The sequence below is a fragment of the Trichoplusia ni genome, chromosome 16, assembly GCF_003590095.1.
Source record: "Trichoplusia ni isolate ovarian cell line Hi5 chromosome 16, tn1, whole genome shotgun sequence".
NCBI lineage: Eukaryota > Metazoa > Arthropoda > Insecta > Lepidoptera > Noctuidae > Trichoplusia > Trichoplusia ni.
Window position 1 is genome coordinate 6913194 of NC_039493.1, and position 26587 is coordinate 6939780.

The 26587-nt window shown below is 34.7% G+C and overlaps 1 protein-coding gene across 2 annotated transcripts; it reads right to left on the reverse strand.

Moving 5' to 3' along the window:
• Window positions 1–26338, reverse strand: LOC113502231 (ras-related protein Rab6). Of its 2 annotated transcripts, none has more exons than XM_026883724.1 (6): window positions 26112–26338; window positions 25688–25746; window positions 18269–18428; window positions 13941–14146; window positions 11543–11609; window positions 1–4025 (listed from the first exon to the last, which is right to left on the reverse strand). In XM_026883724.1, the coding sequence occupies exons 1-6, from the start codon at window positions 26179–26181 to the stop codon at window positions 3955–3957; spliced, it is 633 nt and encodes a 210-aa protein (XP_026739525.1). In that variant the 5' UTR covers window positions 26182–26338; the 3' UTR covers window positions 1–3954. The 2 variants fall into 2 exon arrangements, with proteins under 2 accessions (XP_026739525.1, XP_026739526.1); XM_026883725.1 differs by lacking the exon at window positions 1–4025 and adding an exon at window positions 4672–7790 and having other exon boundaries at window positions 26112–26337.
• Window positions 26339–26587: the final 249 nt, after the last annotated feature.

The following is a 26587-nucleotide window of genomic DNA, read 5'->3' on the forward strand; positions in this document are numbered from 1 at the left end:
TTTATTGTAATCAAAACGCATTTAATATTTAGAACATCATGCTAATTTCGTATTTTTTTTTACAAAACCTTTTCAGAATGGCAGTTAAGCATATTTAAACCACATTGCGATAATTATCAAGTCTAAAAGTACAAATCTTGTTACGAGTTAGCGCAAGCCAAAATATCTACTTATGAAATAGTTATAATGAACCCTTTACTTATAAATGTTGCGTCATTGCGGAAATTCGCGCATGCCTTTGACAATTAATCCTTAAGATGAGCCTCTAAGTACAATCGAAGAAGTATGTAGGATTACAAGCAATCAACTCACGTACCTATTTAGATAAGATTACAGCTCTATAATAACTTAAGATAGTATGTAGAGTCTACTAGATGTCTATTTCAAAATGACTCTCCTCGTACAGATTCGATGCGCGTTAATAAAGCAACATTTACAAATATCAGGCAGCTTTGCGGTCAACCCTCAGGGAATATAAAATTGAGCTCTAATTTAGTCGTTATTATATAAATGGTTCGTCTAAACCGTCTCTTATCAGTGACGTCAACAGCATTGACATTGCGTGCCGATTTCACAAACAGCTTACTAACTTATGTCAACACTCGTCAAATAGTTATGTCATATATAAAGGAATTATAAATATTTTCAGTTAATAATTTAATTTTCTTATAAATACACAACTTACTTAAATACATAGGTTTATACAGATTTTCAGGTCAACTTAACTTGTCAATTCGTTAATGACACTGTTAGTGGTTGTTTTCTGGCTAAACCGTGCAATCAATTTTAATGGAACTTCGTAGGTATGTGATAAGAATAAAACATACGGTACTTTTAAAATAAAAATATAAATAACTCTTATAACAAATAATTACAATGAATAGTGAATAATATCAGTCTTAAAATGCTTGTTTCATTTAAATACTTAGAATAAGGCAAATTAAGAATAGCTTATTTTTAAATACATAACTATTTAAGAGTGTGACGACTCATTGGTTTGATAAGGAGATCTATTACAATTTTATATGACTACAGACTAAAACCTCTTCGCAATACCAACTTTCTGTAAATCCTTTCTTACACAATCATTGCTTTATTTCAAGATTTTTAGTTTCACAAAAAGAATAATAAGTTATAAATAACAGTGTGCTTGCGACCACGGCCGAAACGTTAAGTCATCAAAGGTAAATGCGTTTTCGCACGAATTTCCCATTTTATGTAATTTGAACCGCGTTCGTTATGTTATAATAGGAGAAAGAATAGTAAACGTATACTCTACGTTCCACTTACGACTGACAAAAACAAAATAACACTTATGGGCGAAAAGGAAGTGAACGCGTTTTTCTCATCCAATTTTTAAATAAGGAACCGATTGGAAAACAATTGAATTTATCATTATTAGTTAAGAACTTAATCCGACCGCTTTCAAATACTAGGACTGAGAATACTGAAACATTTACAAGTTGTGCTTAAACTTAATAAATTATATAGTCTTTAAAATCTTTATCAAACTGAATATAAGCCGTGTCTCGTTTAAATAGCGAACTTAGTACAAGAAAGTGCTTAGTACTTATATGGGCAAGTATGTATACTTGCTCAATTCGAAGCAATGTTTTAGTCATATCTTACTCGGTATGTGTCAATAAGAAAATTGAGAAAAGAGAAAAAGATTTTTCAATGAGAAAAGTGTTAGCTCCACATACATTTACTGACTGTTTCTAGCGCCAAAAAGGACTTTAATCACATTTTTAGATCATGAAAATGTTAAATGTCAAAAACAAAGGGTTCGCTATACAAAACTGTTAGCACCTGATCAAAATTTGCAAGTAGTAATTAGACAACTTTTTTCGAAACATTATTTTTGAAACTGGTATTTATCAGGTAGCAGTAACTCAAAAATATGCTTAGATTGCTCGTGTAAGAGCTACTTTACAGTACCAGTGGTAGAAGAGGAAGCGAGACATTCAAAATTTGTTTACTGAACACGTTATCGGCCATTGACATTTCTGCATTCAACACGTTTATATCATTAAATATCATCAATTATCGAATAACCGACCTCATTACATCTAATCAGGAGATTTATCGCTACAGCGCGGTCGAAGCAACAAGGTCGAATATTGGCCGATATTTGCAAGTTTTTTCAGTCTAAGATTTATTGCTAGTTTGAATGTCTCGCCACGAATCACATGTTGCAACTTTTCATAGTAACTTTAATCCGTAACAATTCAGAGTTGAATCAAGTGACTTACACAGAAAATTAATACACAGGAAGACACAAATACGTAAAGAAGATGCGGCTCTGCACAGCCCTCAGTAGTGAGTAGTGCCACCACGCAACGTGCAGCGAGGTGCGAGGCAGAATGTTAATCGCCTTAAGCATTATTCCATCAAATGCTGAAGATCTGAGAACCGAAAACTCAAAACTAAACGCCCGTTAGGTCTTATCCAGCAGTTACCTTTTCCGTGTTATCATCTTAACAAATTCAAACCAAAACACGAAAGGGTCATGAAGCCCGTAACTGCTGTTCAGGCATTCAGATATCAGTAAAATGTGAGCAAATTAAGGTTAAAACAAACTGATCCCACGTAACGAGTTATCACGATGCATATAACACACGTGTTTCATATAACCAAGAGATTTCACGTCATTTGTTGCATACGTTGCGTGCATTGTGTACTTGAGATCGGTGTGTCTGTAACTTTTCTCAAGGTATTTAATGCACAAACCAATGGCTTAATAAAGGGTATTTAATTAAACACAGTTTAATAAAACATTTACAATAAACTATGTACAAGGAGAGCAAAGCAGAAGTGTGTTTTTGTTGCCTGATTTAAGTGTGGACTGCTAATAACTCAATTTTTTTAGACAACGACAACATTTTTTTTCCGTTGTTATTAATTGCAGAAACTTAAGTTTACCATAGTATACAAAACACTGAACACAATATTTTTATGTCGTTTGTTAAGTCACAAAGACTGTTTTATTTATGAAATATGTCCGAAATGTGTAAAGTCAATATGTAAATAACCAACTCCAAAATCCAGCATACATTTAGTTCTAATTGAAAAGGCAGTATATTCAGACCGAAGCCAGATCTCCGAAAGAAAAAGTCAAAGATCATAATAACCATAACGTCTAATCAGCTCTATATAATAACATAATTAATTAAATTATAATACAAACCAAGGAAATAAAGATCTACCAACGAGAAACTAATTTAACGTTTTTACATTTTAAAATATACAAGGTAAGGTGTCAAGCAACCGCTGATTTAATTACATGAAAAATGGCGCGGCTGGCGGCCATCTTAAAATATGTTGACAAAGATTTCCATGAAAGAGATTTTAATTATTGATGTAATATGCATATTATTAGTGACGTTTGAAACTTAGCGGCGATAAATCACGGTTCCTTTAATAAGTCTAGAAAAGTAACTCGCAACTTTAGCAAGACAATAAAAACAAATGCAATACCAGTCTTGCTCCTACCAGACATTTACTTCAGCACTTAAAACATATAAAGGAACGTTTTACAAGACTTCAAACACAGAGATTTATTACAAGCCAATAACAAATCATATACGATTTCAGCGACACTATGTAATGCGCAAACACTGCTCTTAACTTACACAAATTCGTTCAGAAATCACACTCGAGTTGTCTCCTAATTAAAAACAGTGGAACACAGTTCCTTATTGCATGCCGATTATTACGGATTACATAGGTGTCGCACGTCATTATTAAAGTCACATGCCATTTCTAAACGTGTTCGATATTCCATATTCAAAATAATTCTCTTAACGGGTCATTATTTAAACAATAAAATACAGTAGGTACGTAAAAATATTTCGTATCGATATATATCGATATCGATGGTGTGCGTCCGATGTATCGATACATAATATTTGTGCGTTGAAGCGGTGCATGTCAGCGGGGAGTGTGTGGGCGCGCTCAGCACACGCAGCCGCTCTCGTTGCCCTCCTGCTCCGACCCCATCGGTGACTGCGTCTGCAAGTCCACCGCTGTGCCCAGAGTTAAGAACATTACGTTATAATTAAATGCAATATTATCACGAGCAATAAATTTCATCAATCAACAATAAATTATTAAAACCCGTAACCCATGTTTCGTAAATGTTTTTCGCTTACCTATTTTCAATGATAGAATGATTACGTATTTTTTTAACTAAGACGGTTTATTTTAATCCCACACGCAATATACAGAATGGAGCGGTTATCAAAACACGAACTGTTACAAAGAATGTATCTTAACAAAAAATGTTTAAAATAAATTAGTCATTGTTTATTATTTTTATGTGTACATGAATACAAGTGTGCATACAAATTACTCACGAATTCATTAGAAGTTATTTATAGGCATCAAGTTAGCTTATGGTGTTATTTAATTTAATAATTTAATTAACAATATACATACTATAATTATTATCATGAGATGACAACATTAATTAACCTCCGGCCAAAGGGATTGGTTATTTGAAAAACAAATAGACCTTAAAATTAATCAATAAAGCTATACGAAGACAAAGCTATTGAGATCACTTGTTTAATTAATATTTCATAAAATTCCTATTGTAATTCATAAAGCTACGAAGTCACTCAATGGAGGTGGTAGACGCACAAAATTTACGCTTTCGAATTAAAACAAGTGTTAGTGTTTTAAATATTTTATTCAAAATAAATCAGCGTGGTATGGGTATTTACAATTTCAAGTGTTATAACAACAGACGGCTTGCACTCAACACGTCACAAATATTTACCACTCAATCGAGAACATGCGAGACTCATGAAAATGTATGCAACTATACTTAAAATATAGTGTAAGAAATGGGAGTTTTGAGATTTGGTTTCGCATTGAAATTGGGGATATTGTGAATAACGTTTTTTAACCAAAATTTGTTATATTCTATGAGGAAGTACGCATTAAATTAAAAAAAAGCGATAGTTTGATAATTTCGGTAAACAGATAGATTATTTTTTTGTATGGATAGTATATTTATGAAATGTTGAGTTCAATACTCGTCTGATACATATGCGTTCGCTTCTACAGATATGTATGTGAGTATGGTCTGCAGCCAACAAGAACATTTCGACTGCTGATAGGTCACTGAGGTCCTTAGATCAGATAGCATGCACAGCTGCGATCATCGAAGAGCGAGCTAAGTTCACAAGCGGAACATAGAGCCTTAATATGAGCTCATAAAGCAAGGTTGTTGGCAAGTGGGAGCGAGATGCCAATATGTGATGTTTTCCGTCTCGCTTCCACCATGACCATAGTCTTCAGAGCTAAGAAGTGTTGGGGACACAAGACAAGACGATACGCAACAACAAGATTATTCAAAACTACGTTTATACAATCACTCGTAAACCGATATTTCTATTCATAAACAGTCGAAACCTCTTGTAATAAAATCAACAGCTGCAACAATAAAATATACAAAAAAATTGCACTTAAAATAAATTATAAAAATAATTTATAATAATTATAAATAAGCATTAAAGTTATTAAATATCCTTTATGAGGCCAAATTGTATTAAAAATAATGTATATTGCTAATATGTATTGATTAAAAGATTAACAAAGCACATTGGAATGATACATTTATAAAATAGTGTTATACAAATTTATCTAAAAGATTTATTGATACAGAAAAATGAAAGCTAGCTGTGAAAATCTCACTAAATCATTTTAGTTTATAAGAATTATAAATTGATGCACTTAAGCTCTAAGTAAATAAATAATACTAATGTACAGAGGCCGCGGGAACCGAATCCATAGACAATATTCATCTATCAACACCATAGAGTTGAACTATCGATGTCGATAGATAAAGAGCGAGGACATCACTATGTTACCGACCAATATATTAGGAACCCTGATTTGAAACGTATGGCGGTGTCTCGCGGCCGCGTTCTATGTACAAAATACAGAGCAACTCTTATTTGTAAAATTAAATTGCGACGTGCAAGCGTAACATTCAATGCAACAATTAGACATCCCTTTAAATATTCAAGACAAATTATGCGATATACTAGGTAGCATTTGAGTAATTTTTTCTTCTCCGTTTTTAATTGCCAACCATTTTGATACTTGCGTCAACAGAAAAAAAAAGCTTTTAAGAAAAACGTCATTTAATAATCAACAAGATTTCTTTTGTAATTTACTATAGAGAAACGTCAAAATTGAAAACAACAAACCAGTGACGTCATGGCATTGAACGTTACTATTGCACGCGATCTATCCACCGCAACAAACATTTGAATTCTCTCTTAGCAACAATACAGTTGTCAGTTCAGTGTCGTACAAGATAGGCTGCTTAAACCCGCACTTCAAAAGCTTAACGAGAGGGCTGGCAGTATCAGTCTCATACGAACTTAAATTTAAAAAACTCGCTTACAATATACTCATATTATCAAAGGGATAAAACAATTAGGGAATATAATCACACACGCAACGGAAAAGCGTAAATATCTCGTTTGCCTGGCCAACTGTTACTGGAGTTATTGTTTAAGCAAGGCTCCTCACATACGTTCTAACGAAGCGTAGAGCGTGATTATAAATTCCCACATAAGTACTCATTTTTCTCGTGCGGCTAATACATAGTGCTTTTGTGTAAATGCGTTGTCAAAATAGCACATTACTGCTTTGTATAGACCCGTGCCTAACTAAAAGTAGAATAGATACAATCCTATTTCTTGATAAGAGAATTATGAAGAAATCTGTTAGGTGTTGTCACAACCTAGTTTTCCAGACACGTTAAATTTATAAGGCGATGCGTTCACTTCTAATCCATACAAAATATTAGTTGATTTCGATTTACTGTTGTCTCGTTTTTATAGATTTTTGTCTGGAAAAGAAACGTACCCTATCCACCTTATTATGGCACTAACGAGCGTCAATGCACTACAAGCGTCGCTTTTACAGTTCTTACCCCAAGCGGTCATAAGAAGAATTACTGAGTAGATGAACCAACAATTGTCTGACAGAATCGAAACCACAGGTCTAAACAAAAACAGTTGCAGTCATAAATATTATGCCTTAATTTGTTATAATTTCAAAACTAGTTGAATGTACATTAAAATCTAATATCACTGTAGACAAACACACAAAAGCACGCTAGCACGTATCAGATCGGTTGGTACACCCGTCCGCGCGACACGCCAACTGTGTACGTGACGCCGTATTTTGTCAATACTGTACACTAATCCTCATTGCGATAGCCCAGAATACTACTTCGGGATTTTTTGGCAGTAAAATTAATTATACTCAGATGTAGATGCAAGATACATCGTCATCATGGTAACCCAACAGTGCAAATTCCAACTTAACGGTCATTCTAAATCTCGACTGTTTTAACTTTGGCAGCGCCATCTACATCTACACACAGAGTATGAACTAATTAACCGCTTTACAATTATATTCTTTCTTGATTTTTTTTCCAAATAAATTATTATTTCTTGATTCATGCTATACAAGATTATATCTGCATGTAACTTGACCTATTATTTCGTCGCGTCCAAAACTGAAGCTACCATCAACCCTTAGTGAACAATTCACTCAAATTACTTGCAGATTCATTGTCTCGGGGTTTACAACGAACAACGGACTGCAATAGGCCGAAGTCTTTCTGCTGGTATTAATAAGACAATATAGGAGTGAGTACAGTGAGGCGGGTGTCGCGCGAGTGTCCGGCTGGCGGCACTAGCAGGCGCAGCCGCTGTCCGGCTCCTTGCTGTCTCCGGGCGCTTGCCTCAGAATCACCTCGTGCACTGTACAAGCACATTAAGGAAAATAAAACTGTAAAACAATTTGATAGTACGCTAGAGGCATCGGTAAACGGATTGTAAGGTTTATTATGATGGCTACGTAATAATTTTATCCTTACGTCGCGGGGCTTTCACAAACATTCAAGTCACATGCACAAAGATACCCAGACTCAGGACAAGTATTCGTGGATCACACAAATGGTTGATGATGTTGTGGCAAATGATTCGTTCCCTGACTACAGTACGTTACTGACTACGTCAGCTTTTTGATTATTTTAAGAATTCTCTTAAGTAGATTATAATTATTGATATATATGTGACATTGTAAGTTTCAAGTGTGGTGACTGGTACTGTGCTGCTCATGCCAGCTTGTCTAGTAACGGGTGACGGTTTACATACGCGTATTTATTGGAATTACTCGAATAATTTTAGATCCAACCGGAGTCCACAATGATGATCTGGCAGCAGGAGAGCGAGTCTGCGAAATGTGCTCATGTGTGTGTACTGAATCCTTTCAACTGTTTCTACCAATGCGCAGTGTAGTCTAGCAATAGCAATTTATATTTTGAACTAACACTTAAAAAATACCTGATTTTTTGCATCATACCATATGTGTCCTTATAATTTAACATTATCATCTCACAAGTTTACCGATACCTCTAAACATAGATGCCACAAGACAGTAGTATATAAAACCCCAAAATCTCGCCGCAGCCTAAATAAAATTACTTAATTACCAATATTCAGCTACGGCCGAGTCAATGGGTAAACAAGATATAGGTAAAAAGATTTAAACAGATTACAGAATCGCGAACAAAGCATTCTCACTTAGAAACAACGTCATTCAGAGTTTCTAGAACGTTCTATTTGACCGTGCGACAGCCGACATGCTGTTTCTAAGTAATAAAACTAATGTTTTTTTTTGTGAGTAGAAAGCGCAAATAATATAAATAGCAATAACTTAAAGGTATATAAACAAGCGATCTGAGTACAGTTAGCAACATACGAACACTTAAGATATAGAAAAGAAAAACCTGTTATTTCGGTACTTTAAAAAAAAAAGACTGCACATTAAAGAATTTAATTCTTGTGTTGCGGGAGGTTTTACAAACATTAAGTCACATGCACAAAGACACCCAGACTCAGGACAAATATTTCCTCAGCTCTACGCTTACCTAAGGCTATTCTACCTTTATTACTAACTTATTTCTGTAATTACTTTTATAAACACAAACAAAACTTTGGTTTGCTATAAAATGATTTGCTGTCAAAATTATACTCCAGTGTAGTTGCTAACTATACATCATATTAAATATTAATAAGCATGGTTATAAAGCGATGTTAAATGAAATAAATATAAACGGATATAATAATAAGGGCCTTTACACACACCGTTTTTATACATCGTATACTTGTGTGGCTAGGACTTGACCATAGACCAAATAATAAACAGACTGTCTAACAAATTCCTCACGAATTTTACAGACCTGAACATGTTTAGATAGGACAAAAGTAAACTGTCTGTAGAGTACATGGTCTATGGTATGGCGGTAGAATATAGACAAATAGATGGAAGTACATAGACACATAATATTAGTAACGTTAAGTTTACTTACAACACAGACGTTAGACTGTTATAACCACCACCGTAACACACGTCCGGAACACGTAACTGGTTTGTGGGAGTAACACGCCGTGTGGAACCAGCTGAGGTACTCGGTTACATTGTTTAATACATTCACTATTGATTGCTATACAATTCGGCTAATCCTTGCTATGCAAGCCGGGTAGTTTAACTTATACGCTATCCAGCATTCTTGGCTCAGACACCAAAATTCTTTCATATGTAGGTCATAAGCATATTTCCTCATGTGTAATTTTTCTCCTCGACCCTTTCACTTAATTTTATTCTATTTACAAAGAGATAAGTACAAAAGTATATTTTCATATATCCTTAATCGACAACAAACAGCTGATTCCACACAAAACACCAACAAATTTCATAATAATTCCGCCAATTCCTTGCGTCGTCCGATATAAAACATATTCTAGCAAACATGAGTCGTGTACACACTAAATATATTACTTAAATACGTCAAATATACGTGCGTGTATGAACGAGCGTGGAGTCTTGATGTGTGAGTAAAAAAACATTAGTTCCGTCTCCATAACCCATGGTCCTTTAACATTTCCACCGTCCAATCGAAATTCAGCCTTTCGAAGCTCGCTATAAAGTTGAGATTTCCAAAACAAGGTGGAGCTTTCGGTTGGTGTGTTGTTTGGGAAACTCAACTTTATTTCTAGCAACAAAAATGTGAGTTTAGATTGAACCACGTCAAGCATTTGACGGATCGTAAACAACTTCATTCTTTTCGGTATGTGAAAGAACTTTGAAAGCTGCATAAAAAGGAAATATAATATGGATGTTTTACTTTATTTTTTTATTGTCTATTATTTCATGAATATTTATGTCGTAACGTATAACTACCGAATTAACTGGTTCATTAATTAATATCAGCTGTCAGAGCTCTTTCCAAATAACCGTTGCTTTGTTTTTTTTGTTCAGTAAGTCAGCGCATGTTACCAACCAGTTGAATTAACTTGGAAACTCGTTTTTGCAGACAATGTATTTGTAGCATTGTATGAATTAAATGCTCGATTTAGGTCTTACTGACGCATACAGGTAAAACGCATTCACAATAATTAATCCTTAACTTCATCCCTACTAATGTTATAAATGTGATTGTAAGGGGAAGGAGATACTAAGGAATGATAGTAAAAATATATTTTTGACTGGATAAATAAACTGAGCATGTAAACTGGCTGTGAAGAATATTTGGAATACTATTGATCTAATTTTCTAGATGTTTAAGAAGTAGACAATACAATTGATCAATGCTTCATTTAAATGATCTGTGAATTTGTTTTCTAACTGCATGCGTCAGATTAATGTTCTTTTGTAAGTGTATTATCAAAGCATCAAGTTAAAACAATAGTAGCGACGGACCGCACCATTTATCAATGTTATCCCGTTAAGGCACTGAGCTGATGAGTAGAATCTATGAGAGAATTTATCTGCAGACATAAAAATACTGCTCATGGCTGTTAATTGATTACTAATTCAGAGAGCAATTCGTCATTGGTTCATTACTCAATAACTGAAATCAACCAAAAGTCAATCGCGTTTTAGTTCAGATTATCTAGACAAGCGACATTTATTGACATGAAATGCCAAGTATTTTCTACTTGGCATTATCATGTCCATGAATTTGACCGATTCGATCGCGGCCAACGTTTTAAATATGTTCCCTTGTCCAAGAGCGAGCAAATTTTTTTTTTCATCTCAGTGCCTAATTATCATGCAACATAGACATCACCAACGCATGCCTTATGACGTCACTGAACATGTCTTGACGTTTGTGTGTGCGGCCCGTGTCGCGCATGCTTGTAGGAATATGACATCACTATACATAAGTTACACAGTCACGTTGGGGCCAGCACAGTTAACGAAAGCAGTGCATTGGATTTCTGAATCCAATAATCGAAAACAGGCATTAAAAGTTCTCTTCATAACGATCACAATAAAAAAATGACACTTAAAACGTTTGCGATTTCTCGATACCAATCTGTTTGCCAGATAATGATGTACTTTATGTCAATAGTTTTAAGGTCTATTTTCGAGTACTGCTTTCCGCCAACTCGCGCCAGTCCTTGGCGTGTATGCGTATCGGTCAGTCGTATTAGGCAAAGGATACTGTCTTCCGGCGGCTTGTTCTCGGCGGAGTCCATGCCGGGCAGCGCGGCCGCCACTCGCCGGAACAACTGGAATATATTAAGGTTACGTCAGTATTATTATAATGAGCTGTTAGTATTACTTAATCGACACTGTTATTGTCTGTTCTATTGTAGTTGCAATTCGACAATTGAGACATTTGGTTTTAGTAAATGTGGCATTTGTAGGTTTTGATAGAGAACGGGTATTATTATTTTTTTGGATTATAAGTTATTTATCGGTTTCAATTGCACGTTGTAAAACTCATCTTGACATATTTGAATAACAAAATGAAATACATATAACATGCACATTATTATTAAATCAAGACAGCGCTGGAAAAGAAAGGTGGCCCTAGCCCAAGATAATGCTAAATGTAGAGTAATGGTAGTGATGAATAATTTGCAATGCAGATGACGCCTGCAGAGATGTTACAGGGGGTGTTGAACCGAAGCTAGGCAGGGGTTATTTGGCGACAAGTTCAGAGAGCGCGGGCAGACTGCCAGGGAACACGAGACACAATACAACGTCACCAATATGTTACGGATCACAAGTAATGGGAACGAAATCCACAGTTACAAAAAGGTTTGGACCCGAAAAAGTAAACTATAAATACAGTTTTTTGGGTGTGACAGCTCATAACCATATAGATAATAGAAAACTTATTATACGAATAATAATTATAATCGATTCTTATCGAACAATCTGTTTAGTCATCAACGCGCTCGCTCACAACAATTCCACTTTTGAATGTTTAATCTATTATTCACAATTATTTCAGTACAGCATACGTTTATCCCTAAACGATTGCTAAGACATGCAAGACGTTCGTACGTTCTATCTAATAAAGAATTAACAGGTCCGTCTGAGCCGTGATGCGACCCCAGCCACACGGCAACGGTTTATATTCTATTGATCCACGTTGACGTCACTATTGGTTAAAGCACACGTTAGCTGGTACTATTAAAGGTGAATTACACATTTTCACCTTGTCATGAACATAACCATCAGTCTGGCTAAACAAAATACATATATGAAGGAGTTTTCGCTCAAGCTGACGTAGCAACAGCATCTTAAGATTCCGTTGCGGGATGTAAGGCAGTCCCTTAGGATTTTTCGGACTCGGTTCTACGAAACACGCAAATATACATAGGTATAATGAATGTATACTGTAAACATAAATGAAAATAGGTATCTTTACCCACTAACCTCGCGTACAAAGCTATTAAATCCGTTTACACGTCGACATCGATAAAAGATCAAAATCCGAAGATACACTATTGATTATCCAGACATACATACAAATCATCATCATCCTAGCTTTTTCCCAACTATGTTGGGGTCGGCTTCCACTCTATCCGGATGAGGCTTTGCATCAATGTTTTGCAGGAAGCGGGTGCCTTCCTTTCTTTTCTGATCTTCGAAGCCTACCCCGAATTTAAACAACACGAAACCCCTTTGTAAAAATTAGAGTAGAAAATTATAACCCCCAAGTTACAAATATGGACAGTTTCATACATGCAGAGAGCTAGCATCATGTCTATATACACGTCCCAGAAGGCCACCGCCAGTAACTGCATGTTCAATAAACAAGGTGAATTATTGACAGGTTTGAAACGCGAAGTGGGTCAAACGAAAATACAGTATTTTGTTCTTATCCTAGCCTTCAAGAGCATATCAACATCGTGTATGGAGTTCCATCTTAGAATCAAAAATATAATGAGATCAGATCTTGAGATGATTAAGTTGAGATTCATTTATTGAACTATAAACCGATGAACAACATCAATTTTAATAATATAAATTTCCAAGAACGGACAAACCGTTTTACTTCGGTAGCTAAAACACGCGAGAGAGAAGCCTAATCAGCGATAATTAACGCTGCTAAGCCGAATCACTGATTAGTAACAAAAAAATTGCACAGGGGTACCATAAAACGCAAGGGGATTTTTTTTTAATTTTTTCTTTAAAACCGGTCGCGTGTAAATCGCTACACAAAGGGGTACGTACAAATAGGACAAAGTAATTTTTTGACTGTATCAACCGTTCCTTAGCCGATTTTTTTTATTTTTGTATTGGTTATCATAGCGGCAACAGAAATACGTCAGGTGTTAGAATATCAATAATCCTCCCATCACAATTCGAGACTTACAGTCTGGTGATTATGGAACGGGCAGACAGCAGAACCCTAGTATTAGAGTTCTGTTTTTAACCGTTGGATAGGGAAGCCTAAAAACTAAACATTTTACATGGATAGTAAAGTCTGTTTTAGAATGCTCCGTTCTCCCCACTTAACCCAACCCTCTGCTGCGCGCCTCTAAGCAAAGGTCTTCCCGCAGTCAAAAGCCGAGGAATTATGGGAGATCCTGATCTTTCCTCACCTGTTTAACATTGTAGCCAGCCTTAGCGCTGGTCTCTATGAACATGACGTTCAACTCCTTGGCCTTCCTGTCGCCGTCCTCGGTGGACACCTGCCGCTTGTCCGACAAATCCGTCTTGTTGCCAACCAGCATGATAATGACGTCCGAACCGCGCTCCGTACGGACGTCGTCGATCCATTTCGACGTCTGGTGGAATGAGTTTGCATCTGGAAAGTGATTTCGTAGTTATTTGTATATAGTATTTCTATGTTAGTGCGTGCAAAACGTAAAGGGTTTAATGTGGATTTATTAATGGCTTCCACAGACTATTGAACGATCCAAAGGACAGAACAATTAAGTTTATGTCATTAAAATTAAACGACAGCGAGTTTTAACATAAACACAATTAGAACTTCACTCTGTAATATTTTGTAACATCGAGCTAATTAATTAATGAAGTGAGAGATTCAAGCCTTGAAAAAGTAAGTAAATCATATTTTTTCAATTCATTCAGAGTAAGGAACATGACATGAAAAATTTCGCACGAGTGCTATCTCTGTAGTAGAACTCGACTTAGCAACTGTTCTACTGACATTCAATTGAACTTTGTCCATGTCACGTCCCCATAACTCGCTTATTTAAACATGCAAGAACGTCGGACGTCACGGACGCCTTGGACGTCATTCCTTATATTTTATCGTTTACAACGAGTAGCTTTACGAGCAATTAGGAGGCTTTATCGCCTTATCTGCAGGCTCCAGCCTGCAGTACATTTTGTTCTGTTTGCAGGGGGCCTAACACCAGTTCTTAAAGTATAAGATGGTTGCAGGTATTGAAGAAAGTAACATTGTTTTATTAAGGATTGCAACGCATTGCCATACGCCGACACAAAAACGAGGATGACGTAGCACGGCGGTTCAGGTTAAGTCAGTGAAAGTCTGACACTACCCATTTCCTTCCCCGTGGGAGTGGGTGTCCATGAGGATTCCCCCGCCTTACCAAAAAAAAGGTATTGAAGAAAAACTATGCAAAATACGATCAAGTTTGTAACTCTAACAACAATATGTTTTATTGTTAATATCAATGTTTTAAATGGGTCAAGATAAGCTTGTTAATAAAAATCGTGGCCTTGTATAATAATACAATTTAAGTATTGTTATAAATATTGATAAAACCCGGAAGGAAGGTGTATTAGCAATGAAAAGAACCTTCGTGAATTTAAAATAGGTTGTCTTCGATCAATTGTTCGTTAAGGTAGTAGTTACTTAAATTATAGGAAACTGATAATCATGACATGTAGCGACCTGTTAGAAATCTGGGTACTTAGGAACTACATAATGTCATAATTATTGAGTGAGTAGGTACAAGAAAAACACAGTATGTATCTATTTTCCAAAATAAGCGTAGAAATTCGTTTTGTTCGTGTTCAATTAATGTAATTGGCATGCGGCTATCTATAATTGAATTAAAATAAAGAAAGTATGGAAGTTGATAGGGTAACAGAAATACTCTTCAAACCATTATTTGGCAGTTGATGGTTATTAGAAAACTTTCGAAAACCCCCCACAAATTTAAATTAGGTTAAAAGGGCAATTTGAAAACTGCATACTTTTGCACCTTTTTCACACTAATAATATACATATTTTACCAAAACATTTACAAAACTATTCAGCGTATATACAGAATTAAATTCAAAATACGATATTCAATTACACACAATAGCCTATTATAGTAAGCATAATTACGCATAATCTCTACAACAACCTTGTAAACGAAACTAAAATTGTGCCAATCGTTAACTGTTCAAATCGATATTGTATTGTAGAGTATGATATGTACATATTATGAAGAACGAAGAAGTATCGCGATTTAAGGAATCCTAGTGAAATTGATACCAAAACGGCGACTGACGTAAATAATGTATGTGGATACGCTAACTGCTGTGTCGAGTGAAACGGCAAATATTATCTGGTTAACATCTGAATCAATGAAAATATTACCGCCATTATTTACCTAAGAAATATACGAATACAAAAAAAATACACTATAGGTTTGAATACTCAAGTATATTTCATTTTAGGTTCAGCTTGGACTAGAAAGAGTATGGGTAGGCTAGAATCACATATATCATGTATACATAAAGAGCCAGACCAAGGCTCGCAGGGTGGGCACCGAGCAAATATTTGTTTCAGCCGACACCCAACCCTCTAACCAAATGTTAACCTTAACCTTACTAAGTAAAGTCTATATTTGTTTGAAACGTATCCCGAGCATTTGATTTAATTAAGATTTCAAACTGTTCTGTATAGACCATGAAATCTGAATGAATTGAATTGTAATTGTTCTCCTAATGATTTGACTTAGCTTATTAGATTACACCAATTGAGAATAAAATACCTACCAACAAATAATTTACTGGAGAAGTATTTTCTTGAGTAAACTTACATGTGGAGTAAAAGCTCCAACATAAAGTTTAAAGTAGGTTCTTTACTAGGCAATACGTAACTCCTAAATAAAATGAGTATTGATGTTTGTTTTAGGCCGCGACAGTAAACCCGATATACGATCGCGTAAATAACCCCAGGCACGATGACCGGCGGGCCATTGGCACACTTTCAGGCTTTCAGAACAGCGCGACCGACGCAACACCGCTGAAACCACGTCTTTACATTTCCAGGTTGCAAACACCTGATGCAACACGTTGAAAAAGTTTATAGCGAGGCAGAGGCAATGTGAACTGGAAGTCTGTTGTAGTTGTGGTTGGAAATGTATTCCGAATGTCAATGTCAGGTGACACATTACTGGGGACACAGGGACGGGGATACAATCAATATCGTTGGTCTCTAGTTGTATACTTCAGGGTCAAAATTAATATATCAACAAATATTTCTGTTTTGTAACACTAACTTAACACAGGAATTTAACGATATTTAAAAACTAAGTATAGGAAAAAAGAGCCTTTGAAAATATAGCGGCATTCTATTAACATGGATTCTAGCCATTATTAACCGCTCCGCAGTCAAAGCCGCTTTTTGAACTAAGTAAAACTCTTTTTTCTTTTTCTTTATTTCGCAGACGGAGTACTTGAACCTCTCACCTACAGACGGACCTGATATCGATTGCACGCCGAGGCATCCAGTGCCGAACGTCGTCTATAAATTATCAAATTTTGCAGCGTCTTTAACCGTATCTCTCCAAGACTAAGTTACATTGATGAAGACACACCCAATATTAGACGGAGAGCATATGGCGACATGTCTGTTACTTAGGTACAGCAGACTGCACGTTAATAGTAACTTTTTGTTTAACATCGCCTTCATTTTAAACTGGCAAGAGTGATTTTTGTAATTCGTTTTCTACTCGGTTATGTGCGCTCGACTGTGCCTGACATAAAATATAATGGAGTTATTTTTTCTGGCAGCTGCGAGCGGGTCCCGAAGGCTCGGGATTATCGTTACCTCGGGATTCAATTCGCGTAACACAGTTGGACGCGAACAATATTTTATGTACTTACTTCAAGTTTCTCAAGAAACTTCAGATAACCCAACATTCGCTAAGATATATTCTCTTAAGTTATGAAAGTAAGATTAAGTTGTTAATATGTTTTTAAACATCGTTATTAAGACGTAATATGTGTTGTTGTATTATTATGAAATTAATTACGAGAATGGAGGTAACAATTATGTGTAGCAGATAAAAGAACGTGATAAACACATTAAGTATAACACGGTATATCGCATTACGGTAATGGTTACAGCACAACGTATTGATTGCAGCTTAACGCTTTCCGGAATCGATCTCAATCTTGTACGGAAACGCACTTGACTGATCGTGTTTCTATAGACTTCGGAGTATATTCGAAAGCTGAATTACCAAAATCCAGCAGAATATTAGGCTCCATTAATTCATTTACCTCACGTCACTTCTGCTAAATGCAGTTATTAGGACACAAACTCGTTTAATTAAATCGTAAACATAAAATATTTTTAAAAGTGCCAAGTACACTTAATTATAAGAAATCGATGTCTGGCTTGACATAGTCTTTGACACTCAAGATCATGGTAGATTGCAAGACAAAGCACTCCAACGTTTTTAATTAAAAGAACCTCCTCTCAATCGTAGCGTATGTTATCAACCGGGTCAAAAAAAATGTGACAGAATTTCTCTTATCAATAGTTATATCTCTTTCTAAATTAACGTAAAGAAACGTTCATTTAGAAAGAGAGCCTGTTTGCCTTCACATGGTGATGATGATAATGAAGATGATGATGATGACTATTTGAAATAATAGTTATGTTGTAGTAGATTTGTCGTCACATGGTTGTATAGAACAAAGGTGTAAGACTTACTGGTGATATCGTAGACCACGACGGCGACGGTGGAGTCTCGGATGTACGAGGGTATGAGGGAGCGGAACCTCTCCTGGCCGGCGGTGTCCCACAGCTGGAGCCGCACCGTGCGGTCCTCCAGGTACATGGTCTTCGACAAGAAGTCGATACCGATTGTTGCCTGTGGATACAATGTTATTATAATACTGTGTGTAGAAGGTGATGGGAATTTGGTTGCTATTGTAATGGCAATTAGTAATCACAATATGTTACTAATTAGTTATCATATTATTACATCAATTAGTAATGAATCTTTTGATCCAGCAATATCAGCTGAGATTAGTAGATTTAAGAATAATAAAATTATTGTCTTTTAAAAAACCGGGATACTTTTTAAGAATTTTTATAGTATTTTTTCATTTCTTTTATGATATTTTTTTAATGTTTTGTGTAAGATAAATGATTAAAGAAATAAGTCAAAAGTTCATAATACTCTATTGAAAAGAAAACTTTCGTCACTTAACTTTCTGTAAAGGGCAAGGCCATTTATTTATTCATAAATACTATTTCAAACGCTCTCAAGACACTTGTGCTTCCAGAATTACGTCGTTTGCATTTTAAACAATCAGAATTAAATGGAAAGTCGCAAAACAAATGCAAAACAATCGCATTACTCCTTCATTTTCTCCGTATTTATTAATCTTAAGATAAAAATGCGCCCAATCTGCGGATTAAATAGTATTGACAATATTAATACGCCTATTTATACTTAAAAGTGATATTACATTGATTTTGCGACACGGAGGGCAAAAATAATAACAAAACTGCAGTAAAAATGGTCACTTGTCAAAAATTTTGTCCACACCAACCAACTTGCTTAATGTGTTTACAAAATAATCTAATTATATACTCTTGTCGTGTAACATGTAACACGTGTCTTTGTATTTCAGTTACACGGTCATGACCAAAACATACATTTATGATATACACTGGAATGGAAAAAGAGGGAATGAAAAAGGTTTTCACAAACGCACACACGATACTTCAGAACGAGTACTCTTGAAAAGTCCTTTCCTTCTGCACGTTAATGCATTTTTTACACCTGTTTGAAGCAACGCATCTCAAAGAGTCAGATTTTATCTTAAAACTCTATAAAAGTAAGGGTTCGATTCAGTATTAAGCTACTGAACTTTCCTTTCACAATCGATAGCTGCAAAATTATTTCTCAAAAAGGAAGAAACAAATAAGAAACTAAAACCTTGAAAGCAAACAACAATATAACGTTACATAAGTAAAAATATAATTATTTAATTAACAGATTTACGAACTTGAAGGACATAATGCAATTGCAAGCAATTTCCGCAAATAATTTTAGTTAGTCATTATTCAAAACGTTATACAGGCATAACGAATTACTTTATTAAGGAGTTAGCTAAAGTATTGTTACCAGTAGTTTACTCGAAAATTAAAAACTCGACTGTTATACGGAAAATCTATATCTATAGTCTATACTAATATATAAAGCTGAAGAGTTTGTTTGTTTGAACGCGCAAATCTCAGGAACTACTGGTTCAAATTTAAGAAATCTTTTTTGTGTTGAATAGACCATTTTACCTTCTCGTTCTCGAAGGTTTTACCTTCAACGGCTATATAGTATATACCATCACGCTGCGACTAATAGGAGCGAAGGTGCAATGGAAAATATGGAAAAAATAGGGAAAATTATTCATCTTCGAGGGCTTCCGTTCTAAAATTCCTAACTTACATCTTCTAACCACGCGGACGAAGTCGCGGGCAACAGCTAGTTGGTAAATAAATTATTAGAAGCCGAAGTCAGCGAGTCAGACCCAGACGGAGATGGCGGGATAGCCTGGATTCGTTCTTACCGGACTGGTCACTCGTAGCTCATGAGAGAGGCAAGTGGAAGAAGAGTGGGTAGGCCTTTGCCCAGCAGTGGTACATTCCAGGCTAGTAATAATAATAATAGTATCCGTTGGTTTCGTAGTGAGTTTAAAGAGCTAAAAGCGTCACTTAGACTGTGTTTCGTGTGATGCGGTGTCGTGCGAGGATGTCCGCTGAGCCACTTTGTATAACATTTCCCTAAAAACATTTATAGTCACTCAGAAAGTGTGACTATTATTCGATTAGGACTTCTTCTAAATAACGTTTCAGGGTAGTCAGAAAACATCTTCAGTTAACTCGATAAGTTACATGTTGTATAAATATATAACCATACCTATCGAATAGTTTCTGATAAATAATAAAGAATTTTGTAATATTTACGACTTACGTAGTAGTAGTGTTAGTAAACCGGACTGAAAGTTAAATCTCACAAAAAAACGCATTAATTTTATAGTAAAAGCAATCCGTGAGTTTGGAAGATAGTCGTAATTCATATTGACAGTTTTTAATTAATTCTGCTTTATGATCGGCTGATATGTAAAAATATAAAAAAAAAAGAAAAGTATACCAGGACTTCATTTCCAGAAGTTTATTTTAGGATAGTACGGATATTTTTTTATTCATTATGAACGTTTCACTCAAACGTATTGATCGGGATCTCATGACGGATTTAGAACCCAACCGGAGTCCTTAATCACGTGCTGATCCCAATTAATACACGTGAGTAAACCGCTCTTAAACAATCCAAAACCGCCTTACAATTTATCATCATAATGTAATTTGTACTCGACTTATGAGAAAACCATTCCATTGTATTATTACTGCTGTCTTAACTATAAATAGAGATAAATAATATCATTTATTGTTACCTTTATAAATAACAAGAAATAGTAAGTTTCTAGCCTGCGCGCTGGCAAAAGTAAGTGTTTTAAACGCATGGTTGGGTCGAGACAACTTTTACTGATACTAATAAAAAAATGCCCGCAAAACGTGATAATGGAATTTTCGTCGTTCGAGTTCAATACAGTATACAATTTCGGTAATAAGACAATGTTTGAATACAATTTTATGTATCTTTGATACTGTTACAAAGTTAAAGTGTTGCGAAAAGGTTTTGTTTTTTTTTCCTGCCAAACAAAGTCACCTGTCATCAGCAAACACTCGTCCTAATCTTCTTAATGACAAAAAGAGTTTGGGTAGTCCTTGGGACATAAAAATATCATAGGCACCATAAGTACGGCAATACTGCGCTGAACAGTCACAGCCTCTGCTGAACTAGCCTCAGCTCAAGGTCAAGCTTTTTCTTATTTAAGTTCTGTAGGTACTGCTATTTCCTCATCGGCCTAGCCTTTTCCCAACTATGTTGGGGTCGGCTTCCAATCTAACGGGTTTCAGCTGAGTATAGCTATTTCTCATCATTAATGTATGGTAATGTGTTTTCGCTACTATCCCATTAATTACTACTGATCGGGTAAAAATTCCGGGAAACATTAGCGCTGTCGCTTAGAATAATTGCTCAGAGCTAAACACTTGACCAAATTCACAATTAGACCGTAAGAAATGGTAATTAGTTATTAATTATTATCTGTGAACAAAAACTATGCTCATTTAATACTATTAGTCTATTAATATTTCAGAAAGCAGAACCATAGCTCTGTTATTAACAAATTAATCAACTTTACTTAGAATAAGGTAATATACAAAGCTTGAAAATGCCAAATTTAGGGAGCTCCGGTAAAGAAGTTTCATTTTTTGATTTTGATACTTTACATCTACCATCAAGCCTTCTTTTTATTAATTAAACCATTTTTATCTACATAATTTTAATTATGTAGATAAAAATGGTTTAATAATTAATAGTTTGCTAATTAATAGCAAAAAATTGTCGTTCAATATTTTTTACGGTTTCATCATCCGTGAATGTAGTCAGACTGTAGACTCTTAGTCACCGTAAAACACTTCAAGAATGCAACAAAATCATTAATCAATTTTCGTAAATATCGCATAATCATTCATTGGGTAAGATAGTCATGATTACCACCAAATAGTCATCCTGAGTGGAAATTCTCAGAAATACATAGCCTTGAAAAAAAAGGAGTTGCGGCTTCTGATCAACATAAATAATGAGTCAGAGAAAAGTCATGTTTTGTGATTGTTGTTGTATAACGAACCGTATTTTTAGCCCCCGATGCATTAAGAGGAGTGTAATAAGTTTAAAATAGTCAAAACAATTACAATATCCATTACTGCGTCTTTGCAATTCGACTAAAAAATACTTATTGTTATTAGTTTTGGGGTTTTTTTACGACAAATTCTACGACAAATACGCTTGATTAATGATGAAGCACTAATTATATTCGTAGAACTATAACATTTTTCGATAAACTTAGAAGACAGCAGCAGTAAATAACCTTATAGAAAGATCCCTTTTCTTCACGAATACAAACACAATATTTGTTCAGTCGGTTTGCAAACGAGACGATGCCCGGTGCGTAGAGCAAAATTAATGGTATTACCAGACATGACAAAAACTGAGTGTTTTTAGCCATAAACGAAATACAAATGGATTCATTTTACTTTTTAGTGCGCCATCGAACCAGTGGCCTATTACTGCACCTCCTTCTAACCTCAGATATGCCTTTTCTTTTGTTTTAAATCAGGATTTGCGGTGAAAACCAACGAATACGTCCGAGTAACCCATAGATTGATAGTAACAACAACAGTAGCAGTGTAGTAGATCAATAAACTGTTAAGCTATCTGGATTGTGAAGTCATTTTCCACATTATCTAAGACGAATTGTTGGTATGTAGTATTTGAAGCGATGCAAAGGAAGATTGGTTGATCGTAGAACATAGTTTTGCCATACTCCCATTTTTATAGTGAAAAACTCAGTTAAGATTAAATAGAGTTACTATGCCTATATATGACATGTATATTGATGATGTATTTTATAAGCGTTTAACGTATATTCATGATAGTTTTTCATTCCGAAAGATTCGTACTAGAGATCTTTTTTCAACAGATTCTTAACATTTTCCAGAACGCAGGCTTTCGATTTTGAAAGCAACATTTTTGTACCAAAGGCTACAACGAATTCTAAGTAAAATAAGTTAGATACTTGTACAGAACTCTATAGCGACTGTTTTCAATTAAACTCACATGTTCAGATAATAAACATTAACTGATAAAAGTATATCGAACGTTTGATCGGCCTTTTTGCCGGTACTGATAAGCCTAATGCCTTCATTTGTTTATACACTTTTATGGAATACGTTGGGTTTTGTATATAAAAGTATAATTGTAAGAGTTCTTTAGCAAAAACTGGACATTGGAATGAGGAAAACAATTGTATTTTATTATTTTTGGATGTGATTACGTAAGTCGTCATATGCGACCTTTAAAGTTACTTAGTATTTACATATATTATGCAGTATCATATTTTTAAGTACTTCACATATGAAAGTATTCCACAGTAGGTTATAGGTGTAAAAACTTTTAAACAAATAGCTTAACCATAATTTTAGGTCTTTTTAAACATTTGTAAACATGTTTAAGCTTTTAAATATATCCTACGATAAATACATATCTGATGATTGAAAAATAGTCCCTTAGACTAATATTGTTTGTAACCAAGCATCTAGAAACAATATATTATAGGTATATAGGTAACATATTTATCACTGATAGTACTTTTATGATGTGAAATTAATGAGTACTATATCATGTCAGATTACTAACCAGCTGATGTCGCTCATAAATATTATAATCTTAGTACCTAATGATAAACGTATTTCGTTTAGAAAAACCTAAGGCCAAAATAAGAACAGTGTAACTAGTCGCCTTGCTTTTAGTTTGAGGGAAACACATATTTTATATCTTTTTAGAATTCCATATATCTATGAATACAAATTTGGACTGTCTGTCTTTTAAGTATAATAAAATAACTTGTTTTTGCAACTCCTTCATGGGTGTCTGTTTGTTCTGTTAATTTCTGAAATGGCTAGAGCGATTTTGAGGATGCTTCACTTTCATTCAAATAAAAACTCATCATTCATTTGTTGAAAGTTGCAGATTTACACCTGTATTTGGTACAGAAACGGGTGGTGCCAATCAAATACACAATAATTTGTTTATGTAGATTTTTACCTTTTGTTAGAATAACATTGAACCTGTCTTTATGTAGTATTAATACAATATACTAACCCTAAAAATCAACTACATCATAATGTAGTTAAGCAAAAAAGGTTAAAAGGCCATTTTTCTGTTAAAAGCTAACAGTCTATTAAAACAATGGCTTGATGTTCCCAATTGTTCTCATTTGATACAGTCAGTCATAGCACAATTAACCCAATAGGCTTAGTTAATTACTGACAAGTTAAATGAACAAAACCCTATTATAGAATGAATATTGTAAAATTATGTACTCATATTTGTTACTTTATTATGTTTTTTTTTAATTGACTAAGGACTAAGGAATTTAATTTTTCTCTCGCAAAGGTTGCAAACATTTTAGTCACTTGAACAATGACACCCAGACATATTTTTTTTTTATTGGATAAGTTATTAATAAAACTGTTAAATACAAAAAAAGCAATTTAAATGATGTTAGCTTAATGAAAAGTGTAATAAAGTGTAAACTTGAAAGTCATAATAGTAGCTGAAATAATAAAACTCAGTAAGATAATATTTGAGTAATACACTAATACCTTTAATTAAATTAAATGTATAAACAACCTTGCCCCTGTTCATTATATTAACCTTATTTTCGTTTAAGAAACCTTTGTTTTTAGCCTAAAAGTGATCATTTTCAGTACAAATTATAAATGCTCCCAAGAATAATTAATGTTTCATTATTTTTTTTAAACTTTACTTTAACAAAAGTGGTTCAAAAAATAAAAATTTTTCTTACTTTCGACAAAGGCAACTTTAGGTTACTTAAGAATTAAATTATTGGCTTTAGTATGCAAAGTATAAAACTTTATTAAAAATAGAAGAGAAATCTAAAATGTAAAAATTAATGATTAATGTAAAATTATTCTTTCACTAATTATTTCTTTGTTTATTCTAATTATGTTAAACTGATATTTGATGAATTAATTCCCTAATAAAAATAAATTTTTGTTTATGTAATTTATTGTGAAGTATATTAAAATGTAATTAGTTAATAGTAGTGGAGTTTTGTACTAGAACATCCACTATTAAATAATCAAGTTACTTCTTAAAATTAATTCCATTTACCAAATACAAATATTGTAAAGTTTCACCATAAATATTTTTGGTGTTATCAGAAAAAAACTACTTTCAATTTTGAGCTCAGTCACTTTCATTGCATTCCGCATTTAGAGCAAAAGTTATGACTACATTATTATGTTGAGATGTTATGCTGATACAACATTGTTCTCTGCATACATATTCATGAGGTTAAATGACTAACCAGTGATGTAATTATAACTGGACAGTGGACACTACTCCAATAAGTTTTCTATGAGAACAGTGACAGTCCACCACTATACCTGTCAAGCAGCATGATGACTCACCTGATAAGTGTTGTCAAAGCTATCATACATGAACCTAGTGATGAGCGACGTCTTCCCCACTGAAAAAAAACAAATCTTCGTGTCAGTACACCATCTAATTACTACGGTTCGTTTCTGATCAAACAATGATTGATAACGGCAGATACGCGTGAGAACATACTATAGAAGCGGTTCAACGCTCACAATGTACTCGGAGAGTGTAACCTACATCTCAGAGTAACGTAATTCGGCACATAGACGCGGCAGACAATGTTACAGATACGAAGACACTACTCGCAGATGCTACCCGCTACTTACGCCTCTCCGAGCCTATGTAGGTCAGTAATTCGATAAAGTCTAGACGAATCTATACTGACATATCGTAAATTCAAAACTATATATTAAAAATGTACGACGGAGGGGCGATAATTCGCCCTCAACTCACCGCTCTGTTCTCCTAGGAAAACCAGCTTGAACTTCCGTAAAGGATTACCGAATTCACCCGAGGCGGACATCGTGATTGTGTAAATTGGTTCGCTAAACTATAATTTCACAGTAATTCTTATCACAGAAAACTACATGAACAATGACAGTTCGAAGTCACTGAGCCACTCCTGCAGCACACACACGAGCGCAGCGCCGCCACGTTACGGCAGACTGACGGTGCGACGCGCAAGCCAACTCAGCAAAATTAATTTAATATTAAATATATATTTCCGATTTTATGATAGTTAAATATCTGTAAATCTATTGATTTATATCAAAATAAAATTATTAGCAATTCTAAAAATATATTTTTTTGGATTTAATGTTCAGTAAAATCCAGTATTGGGTTTCCGAACGTACCAAAGGCAAATTCTGTTTAGTATCTATAGAGTAGTACCATTAAATCGACTAACTACACCATTGTAAATTATGGGA